Source organism: Ochotona curzoniae, unplaced genomic scaffold (assembly GCF_017591425.1).
Source record: "Ochotona curzoniae isolate NIBS_2020 unplaced genomic scaffold, NIBS_Ocur_1.0 contig_46, whole genome shotgun sequence".
NCBI classification, from domain to species: Eukaryota; Metazoa; Chordata; class Mammalia; order Lagomorpha; family Ochotonidae; genus Ochotona; species Ochotona curzoniae.
The window spans coordinates 8854823-8864879 of NW_024466340.1; the positions used below are offsets into that span (position 1 = coordinate 8854823).

The 10057-nt window shown below is 62.4% G+C and overlaps 1 protein-coding gene across 1 annotated transcript in view; it reads right to left on the reverse strand.

The window, feature by feature from the left end:
• The window catches only part of RIMBP2 (RIMS binding protein 2), a 35999-nt gene extending 26195 nt beyond the window's left edge, over positions 1-9804 (reverse strand). The window contains exons 1-4 of the mRNA XM_040986865.1: positions 9697-9804; positions 5340-5444; positions 1277-1327; positions 227-247 (exon numbers count right to left, since the gene is read on the reverse strand). Of these exons, the coding sequence (XP_040842799.1) occupies positions 227-247; positions 1277-1327; positions 5340-5441 (174 nt within the window). The 5' untranslated portion in view covers positions 5442-5444; positions 9697-9804. The remainder of the gene's footprint in view (positions 1-226; positions 248-1276; positions 1328-5339; positions 5445-9696) is intronic.
• Between the last annotated feature and the right edge of the window lie 253 nt (positions 9805-10057).

Below are 10057 nucleotides of genomic sequence, written 5' to 3' on the forward strand. Positions count from 1 at the left end.
CCGGGATGGCCCCAGGGTGGCATCAGACCCAGCCCCGGTTCTTCCCACGGTCCGTGCCACCAAGTGAGCTCATAGCCCAGGCAAAGGACGTGCAGCCGTGTGCCCCGGGCCTGCTCAGCATCCCTCACCAGGCAGCCCAAGCAGGCCCTGGGGCTCACAGCTGTCCCAGGCAGCTGGGAAGGGTAGGCACCAGCATGTACGGGCAGGGAGCACGGTTCTCGAATACCTGCATGCTGTCCAGGGTGCTCTGGGCAAAGGCAAAGCAAGATGGGCAGAGAGATGCACGTCAGAGGGAGGCTCCTCCCAGCACGCCCACACCACCCCAGAGCTCCGCAGCCACCAGAGCTGGAAGCGTGCAGAGGTCTCTCGCAGGACACTCTGTGACCACACACAGGACCAGCAGGCTCTGGGCAATGAGAGTCCCAGCAGGCAGACCCCAGCCCCGCGAGGGCAAGCCTCCACTCTGCCAGGGCACACGTTCTGTCTCTCCCATGGCACATTCCCCACTAGACAGACAGTAACTCATGGGCATCTTCAGAGCACTCCCGGAGCACGCGTGGTGGTGCGTGATGGGGAGCAGGAGGGCAGTGTTGAGACCCACATTCCACGTCTCTAAATGGACACTGCTCCCTGGGGTCAACGGACAAGGGCTCCTCACCTGGACCTGGAGACCTCAGTCCTCCAGGATGGGGCATGGCCCCAGGCTGGGTCATACACAGTCCCCTGTCCCTGCCACCAGGAGCCAATGAAGGCCACAGCAGGCGGCAGGCCCAGCTGCTTGCTGCTGCCCACTGACTGGGCACAAAGGACATGGGCAGCACAGACCCACAGGATGAACCCAAGGTCTTCCCCTCCCTGCCCGTCCACCCTCTTCCAAGGACCCTGATATTGGACCAGAAGCAGCCACTCCCAGCACGCTACACAAGCTGGTAGAACATAGCAGCTCTCCCTTCCAAGCCCCCCTGGCTAGGGTTGGCACCCATTCCATCCTGGCCTCTTGGCTGCCCCTAGGACCTCTTGCCTCTGGATCTGCCTCAGCCAGGTGCCCCTGTGCCATGGAAGGAGGGCAATGTACCCCCAGGCCCCGGGCAGCCACCCCTCCTCGGACTCGCCCCGTGGCCTGTGGCAGAGAGCACACCGTGTGTGAGAACACGTGGCCGGGGCTTGGGGCATGAACTGCTCGTGTGCGAGAGGACGCTGCAAGGACAGCACTGACACACGCAGCAGGGGCCAGGGCAGCAGGCACCCCGGGGCCCTGGTCTGCAGGGTCACTCACCTCTAGTAGCCGCACAGCACCTTCGTGCTCCTTCTTGGCTTCCACCTGAGCCTTTTGTATGCGAGAAAGACAAACAGGTACAGCGTTAGGAGAAAGAACGAGGGGCTGCTGCGAGCTGGAACCATCAGAGGCTGCATCACTGAGCCCCCAACGAGCCCTTCAACTTGAGGCTTCTCACCTTCTGGCCCCTCCAGGCTGCAGGGAAATGCTGAGCCCGGGCTGCAGCAAGCTGCAGAGCCCAGAGGAACCTGCCCATCCACAGGGCTGTGAGAGAGCGCAGGACAGGCTGCAGGGCTGCAGGGGTGGGGAGGCCCTGCCCCCTCGGGGAGGGACCTGAAGGTGAGGGCAGAGTCAGGTACAGCAGACCACACACATGCCCACAGGTGAGGGGCACAGCCGAGCCCTACAAACCTCTCCCCACATAGACCGAGGGTCTCCTGGTCTTCCCAGGCCCTGCCAGGGTGGGAATGCCCAGAGTACACAGCACGCTCTGCACCTCCTCCTTGGGGGGGCGTCCTGGGCACCCCAGGCCCTTCCACCTCCAGCCTTGGGGGCGTCCTGAGCACCCCAGGCTCCTCCACCTCCTCCTTGGGGGGCGTCCTGGGCACCCCAGGCTCCCCCACCTCCTCCTTGGGGGCGTCCTGGGCACCCCAGGCTCCTCTACCTCCTCCTTGGGGGGCGCCCTGGGCACCCCAGGCTCCTCCACTTCCAGCCTGTGCGGGAAGGGCAGCATCTTGCAGGATCTCATGCCCAGGTCCAAGGGCAAATTCATACAAAACTGAACTGCAGCATTAGTACGTGGTCCTCTCCCAGCCTGAAGTGTCTAACCTGCTGCTGTGCCTGCCCCAGAAGAACCCCGGGTGTGCCAGGGTGCATGCTCCCCCATGTGGAGTGGGTGAGTATGGCTCCAGGCCACTTGGGTAGCTGGAAGCACAAGCAGATTTAAGCCTTTGCCTGAGAACGCTGAGACAGAGAGGTGCCTGTCCTAGGGACTCTGGCCTAAGAGAAACAAAGGCTGGAGCTGTGGCAACTATCTTGGCACCATGAGGCAGGCCTCCACCTGAAACAAGAGAATAAGGCACCCAGAGGCCACGACAGTTGTGGGGCCTGGCTGCAGCTGTGTCTCAAGTCAGACTGTGTCAGGGTCCTGTCCCATGAAAGCTCCCTCTAAAGGGACACCTGAAACCCAGAAGCCTCACCCACATACCATCCCATTTAAAGACAGCGAGACCACGGTCAGCAGCAGCTTGGGGTGTGCTGCAGGGAGAGGAGAGGGGATGCCTTGGACCCTGCACACCCTGTCCAGGCGCCCCATCTCCCCAGAGGATAGTGCCCTCCGCTCCAAGCACCTGCTGGGCAGCTGCTGAGTGGAGTGAGGTGCCCTGGAGCAAGGCCATTTGTTTAGCATGGGCATGGGCAACTGAGTGTTACCTGGGCAGTGCCACTTCCTGCCCACAAGGGGGGGTAGAGGCTGGGAGAGAGCCTGGGTGGGAGCTGGGGGACCAGGAGAACAGGAGGGGGGCTTGGGAGAGACAAGGCTGGGGTTTGGAGGGGAGAATGGGAAGGGAGCGGGAGGATAGAGACTGGGGGCCTGGGAGGGAGGGAGCCCAGGTGGGGGTGGGAGGGAGCAGAGGGTGAGGTGGGGGCTGGGAGGGAGGGAGCCCGCGTGGGGGTGGGAGGGAGCAGAGGGTGGGGTGGGGGCTGGGAGGGAGGGAGCCCAGGTGGGGGTGGGAGGGAGCAGAGGGTGGGGTGGGGGCTGGGAGGGAGGGAGCCCGCGTGGGGGTGGGAGGGAGCAGAGGGTGGGGTGGGGGCTGGGAGGGAGGGAGCCCGCGTGGGGGTGGGAGGGAGCAGAGGGTGGGGTGGGGGTTGGAAGGAGGCCAGGTGGAGGGTGGGGCTGGGAGGAGCTTGGCTTCCGCAACAGACCAAACGTGAGAAGCCAGCGTAAGACCAGGGTTGGCCCCGCATGCTGCCCTCCGTGGTCCCTCCCGAGAGCCAGGCAAGAAAACAGACACTGCACGATAATGACAATGTTCTTGGATTCAGCTCCATTGCCCCAAGCTTCCAACCGCCCCTTTCAAAGCAAAACTAGCCAGAGGGGCACTCAGGAGCCAGGAAGCCCAGCAGTGGGAGGACACACAGGGACCGCACACACAAGGCCCGCGCTGATCTGGCTGATGGATGAAAAGCCCTCCCAGAACCTGCCTGGGGCCCCGGCAGCAGCCAAGCTGGCAGCAGCAGCCAAGCTGGCAGCAGCAATGCCAGTCGGCAGGCGGCGTTCGCAGCCTGCTTGCAAGCGGGGCCATTTGGGCGACTGGAATAGACGGTTAAAATTAGCAGTGAAACGGGCAGAGCCAAGTTCTTATAGAATCTCAGCCATCCCAAGCCAGGCTCCTGTCAGGCCACTGGCAGTGTGTGGGAGGCGTGATCATCACGCTGACGCCCCGGTGTGATGGGCTAGGCGACAGGAGTGCCCACAGGGGGGCACATTTCCGTGCTGGCCTCTTGAACAGGAGCCATGTGGGCACCATGGTAACTGGGGCTGGAATGGAGCAGGGTAGCGGGTGGTATCTTTCTGGTTGGCACCGTGGTAGAGCAGCTGAGGGGACCCCTTAATTCACAGCCCTAACATGGTAGAGATGGCAGAGTCCTCCTGGGACGCTATGGAAGTGGGGACCAGCCTGGGGGCTGCCAGGAAGAGCAGAGGTGCCGCCCGATGGAGTGTGGTGGGTGGGGGCGCACACCTGCTGTCCACACAACCAAAGTCAGAACCGCCAAGGACACAGTGGAACCTTCGGCTGGCTTTGCCCGGCGCCATCCACCTCAGGAGCAGCCTGGGGGGGGGGGTGCCAGCAGCTCCCACCAGCAGTGAAGCCACAGGCCTGCAGATGGCCACAGGCCTTCTCTCCTGTCCCTGGGTTGCTGTCACTGCCCCTCAGCAAGCTGACCGACCTTGAAGCACAGGGGAGTAATCCGGGGGCGTGGGGGGACTCAAGGGCAGAGCTCTCATCGGCAGGCAGAGGGCAGCCCTGCAGCCCAGCAGGTGCAGGCCCTGGGTACACGTCTGTGCAGTGCTCAGAGTTCATGGTCACTTAATTACCAGTAGTGTCTGTAAGCTGCGTCCATCAGTGGGATCGTTCAGCAGCCCAGGACCCTCATCCCACAGTGGGACAACCAGCCAGAGGGCCGGCAACACCCGGCCAGTGCCAACACCCCTTCCCAGATGTGCCCACTGACGTCTGTGCCCCGGGGGCTCAGTAGACCCACATCAGCCCCAAATCCCCTTCCCTCCCTCCTTCCTCCTCTCATCTTTTCTCCCTCTCGTCCCTCCGCAGTGGGTCAGGCTGTGGGCTGTGTGTACACCCAGATCTGCTCACTCAATCATGGGCAGCCTCAGGCCAACAGATGCAAGCCACCGCTTCTCCTCCCCGACATCCTGCATGCTACAGGTCATGGAAGCATCTCCTCTGGGGGGATCAGGCCATCCTGAGCCCCTCCCCAGCCCCACACAAAGAAGGACCCTCTGGCCTGGCCCCCAGCCCCTGGGGCCCCCTTCGCAGAGGCAGCTGCAGGGTCCACTTTCAGGTCAGGCTGCTTCCCACATAGCATGTCACCACGGCCTGGTGCGAAGGCATCTTACTCACACGTCTCACATTACAGGCCATGGCGCGGGCAACCTAGGAAAACCTACGGTGCCTCACCCTGCAGGAGATGCCAACCCCCAACCTCTGGACCTGAGAGAGGCACCCAGCCCACCTACTCACCCCCTGAAGATGAGGACCCGCCCTGCCCACTCACCCCTGCAGACGGGGAGCCCAGCCCGCCTACTCATCCCTGCAGATGGGGACCTGGCCCGCCCACTCACCCCTGCAGACAGGGACCCTGCCCGCCCACTCACCCCTGCAGACAGGGACCCAGCCCACCCACTCACCCTCTGAAGACTAGGGGCTCCAACCCGCCCACTCACCCCTGCAGACAGGGACCCGGCCCGCCCACTCACCCCTGCAGACAGGGACCCGGCCCGCCCACTCACCCCTGCAGACAGGGACCCGGCCCGCCCACTCACCCTCTGCAGAAGGTCAATTTCCTGCTGCTTGGCGTTGAGGATGGCCAGGGCTTGCTCATGCTCCAGTTCCAGCTGTTGCCGCCGGTCAGCAGCCTCTCGCATGTGCTGGGGAACAGGGGTGTCCACTGAGCCAGTGGCGTGTACCATGAGCCCAGCTCCCAGTAGCAGCCATTAGCACAGGGTGCCACCTCCCCCTGCTCCCGGGCTTCTCCAGCGGCCACAAGGACGGTAGGGTGGGAAGGGCACCTGCGTGCAGTGGACCTGCCCCTCCCCTGTCCTGAGCAAGCCAGCTCCCTCCACGGGCATTCTACAGAGAGCAGCCCTGGTTTATCAGCCTTCTAGGGATGCAGGCCTGCTGAGCCACACGGTGCTCAATACGAGAGCAGGAGGCAGGTCTTCCAACTGTCACCATCTTGAGAGGACATGGAGGCAGAGAAGTGGTCCTAGCCCATTACACAGCTGTGAGCAGATGTCCATCCAGGACTAGAACCCAGAGTCCATGCCTGTGCCCCCTTCACCCCCGGGTTCTAACTGTGACTCCAGGAAACCCCCCGGGGAGCCAGGAGGCCTTGGCAGCCAGACCTGTGCACAGAGGCAGAGTGGACAGACCAAGAGGAGGGGCTCTGTCCATGTTCCCATATTCCCAGGAGCTGGACACGCCTTCCTGTGCCACCAGGTGGGACGCTGGCAGGGCCAGCCCAGCGGGTGCACACACCCTCCTGTGCCACCAGGTGGGACGCTGGCAGGGCCAGCCCAGCGGGTGCACACGCCCTCCTGTGCCACCAGGTGGGACGCTGGCAGGGCCAGCCCAGCGGGTGCACACGCCCTCCTGTGCCTTCCCCTGGGTCATGCTCTGGCCCAGTACTGCCTGTACTATGCAGAAACAACCTCCAGGCCTCGCCCCTCTCCAGTTAACCCAGAGGCTGGTCACTGCACTCGGCTGCAGGCAATGCCAGTTCTGCTATTGCTATGGAAACTCACAAGAACGTAGTAACCCCAAACTGTGACCAAGCCCCATAAAACAGACTGCCACTGCATTCCAACAGCCTGCTCTCACTGACATAGGAGCAGGGCACGCACACGGTCCCCGAGTTCGCCGGGCAGGCTCCAGGAACAGCAGCCCATGCCTGTCCTGCAAAGGGCAGAGAATGTGCAAGAGCCCACACAGCCTCAGTCACCCCACAAGATTCAGAGAGCAACAGAGAAGCAGTGGCTCAGCGGGTAATGCTGCTCACAGCAGCATCCCACATGGACACCAGTTCAGGGCCCGGCTGCTCCACTTCAGCTCCGTTAACAGTCTCAGAAAAGCAGGGAAAGACAGGCCAAGTGCTTGGGGCCTCTGCTACCCAAGTGGGAGACTCAGCAGAAGCGCGTGGCTCAGCCCCAACCACTGTGACCATCTGGAGAGTAAACAGCGGATGGAGACCGCTCTCTCCGTGTCTCCCTCTCTCTCTGTAACTCCTTCAAATAAAGGAATCCTTTAAAAAGCAAAGCGGGCATGAAGGCAGACTTTGCTCAGTCTGAGTGTGACCCCTTCCTTGTGGCTGAGCTGGACCTGCCAGCTGAGGCCCTGCACCTTCCAGCGGTCTCTCCCTGCCAGCCTCAGCCTGCCCGACCCACCCCCAGTGCAGGAGAGCACCCAGTGACGGCACATGGGCCGAGGCATCTGGGCCATGGTGGACACAGGCCGGAAAGACAGCAGGAATTCCCTGCGCTCCCAGGACCTTGGGGAATTCTCCCAGCACCTGCCCAAGATGGCGGTACTGAGACGAGGACGGCTGGCAGCTACCAAGCACCTAGTAGGCTCCAGAGGTCTACCAAGCCTGTTCATGAGGGTCCTATATTAAGTGCCTACTATATGCCAGCTCCCTGCCATGCACCAGGCCCTTGACAAGCCTACGCAGGTAGCATCTGCTGCTGGAAGTGGGGCCGTGGTCACTGCTCCACACCAGGCTGGCAGGCCCAGGGAAGGCAGCCCCAGCCGGTGCACACCTCCACTGGGGGCAGCTGACAACAGCCGAAAGCAGACTCGGGCAGGCAAGCACTGCCCATCACAGCTGCCTCATTACAACACTTTTTGTGTGTCTTTATTTTGGAAGTGGGCGTGGCCAAGCGCAGCCCGAGAGGTCTCTATTTAGCTCTGGGAAGGAAGCTGTTAGTGGCCAGAAGAGCCGTGACAGCCGCGAGACCACAGGCCTCCTGCAACCTCCCGCGTGGCGGCCAAGCAGGTGCACACCCCAACGGCAACGTCTGCTTTGCCAAGCTGATGAGTCAGTGTGGGGGCACCGACAGAACAGCAGAGGCCTGAGGAACAAGCCGTGCCTGCAAGGCCTCTCTCTAACTCTGCCTTTCAAATAAATATCTTTAAAATGCACCAGAGTTTTGCTGATTCCTGGCCAGCATTTAATCCACTACTCTTCTTAAAAAATATTTGAGCGACACAACAAGAGGAAAAAAAGAGCATCTATCCACTGAGGTCCATTTCACATGCACACACCAGCTGGGCTGGACCAGGGCCTCCAAGGACCCCTCAGACAGGGGGCTGGACCAGGGCCTCCAAGAGGACCCCTCAGACAGGGGGCAGTGGCTGGTCCAGGGCCTCCAAGGACCCCTCAGATGGGGGCAGTGGCTGGTCCAGGGCCTCCAGGGACCCCTCAGACAGGGGGCAGTGGCTGGTCCAGGGCCTCCAGGGACCCCTCAGACAGGGGGCAGTGGCTGGTCCAGGGCCTCCAGGGACCCCTCAGACAGGGGGCAGTGGCTGGTCCAGGGCCTCCAGGGACCCCTCAGACAGGGGGCAGTGGCTGGTCCAGGGCCTCCAGGGACCCCTCAGACAGGGGGCAGTGGCTGGTCCAGGGCCTCCAGGGACCCCTCAGACAGGGGCAGTGGCTGGACCCAGGGTCTGCATGACGGGAAGCTGGATGGGACCCAGGCACTCCGGCTCTGGGGTCTGCGCTGTACACTCCCTTCCTCGGGCCTTGGCACAGCCTTCCCCCGTCTGTAACATGTGTCCCCCCTCGGGTCATCCACAGACAAGCGTCAGTGTCACACCCCTCCCTGGCTCCCCGCACAGAGCGAGTGCTCTTGTCTATCACTGCACCCTGGCGTGGCTCCGAGCTGTGCAGAGCAGCAGTGGGATCATGGCCCAGCTTCAGGGTGCCTGATTTGATTCCCATCACCTCTGCTTCTGGTCCAGCTTCCCACTCAGGCACACCCTGGGACACAGCAGGTGACAGGCAAGCACTTGGGCGCTGCGCCCTGCCCGGGAGAGCTGGAGTACTGGGCTCAGCCTTGCCTCTGGTTGGCTGCCCGCCTGTTGCAGTCAGAGTGCAAGAGAGGACGGCAGGTCTCCCTCCCTCCAGCCAGCTCCTTCTCAACATCCCCTCCTCCTCCCTCCCTCTCTCGCCCTTCCAATCAAAGTGAAAACAAAGACTGGAAAACCAGCAAAGCAGGGAAGGATGGAACATGGGAAAGCCTGCAGTTAATGGCCAGCTTGAGGGACTCCGTAAGGTATTACAAATGAAACAGTTCATCAATGGGCTTTGCAGTCCAGCACTGGGTCAGGAATTTCTGTGCTGGGTTCCCACGGACGTGCTCCTCCAGTCCCCTCCTGGCGTGGGCGCACTGGCTGTCACTGAAGGCTCACTTCACTGGCATGCCAGACAGCCTGTGCTGTCAGCTCTGCCCCAGAGAGAGACCAGGCACCCTCCACTCGCTGGGAGGGTGTTCCTGGAGCTGGTCTCCCGGCACTGCTCCCGCCCTCACACCCAAGCCGCGGGCTCCCAGCAGGTGCAGCCACATTCCCAATGGATGGAAACACTCGAGCCGGGTCAGGCTGCTCTCACTAAACACACCACACCAGGATGGAGGCCAGCGGGCCCCTCTACCCATGTCCCAGTCCAGGGCTGCCGTGGCTGGCCGAGGGTCAGGACCGGGAGCTGGCCTTGCCCCTAGGGACGTGCTCTTTGTCCACTCCCACATGGTCACATTCAGGCTCTGAGGGAGAACAGGAGTCTCCATGGGGACACAGTGTGGCTGGTCTTGGTATACATGGCCACGTGTGCCTTCAACTCTGTGGATGGGGCAGGCGCCAGGTACAGCACCCTGGATAATCCCTGCGTGGCAGAGGCCAGGCACAGCAAGGTCCATGATGTGACACCCGAGCCTGGCCTGCACGCTCAGATCCTGCTTAGGGGCACCACCCACCATCCCCAGAACTGACGAGGCACACCCACTGCTATTTATTGCATGTATTCAGCCAAGTGGGGGATGCGGCCCCCAGGGCTCTGGGCACCAATGGTGGGTGGAGCCGGTGGCAGTGCATCCCTCCAGTCCCAGGTCGCTGAGCCTATCAACTCACCTTCAGGACCTGTTCCAGGTTCTCCAGCTTGGCTCCGGCTGGCGTTTCTCCCTTGAGGCCAGTTGCACTCTGCGGTCACCACGGCGAGCGTGTGTTCTGGCCACGCATGCTCCGCCTCACCTGCGGAGGAAGGAAGGTTATTGCATGGTCAACTCTGTTCCCAGCTAGCACCTGCTGCCTGCTCCCCAGGGGCACACTCGCCCATCCCTCCCTGCCCACCATAGACAGAGCTGGTGGGGTGGACCCAGAGTCAGGACCACTCAGAGAAAAGCAGGCTCCAGGAGGTCCTACCCAAGCATCTTGATCAAGCAGAGCCTGAAGCCCAGATGAGTGCTGGTGCCAGTCTGGACTGCTTTCTGTC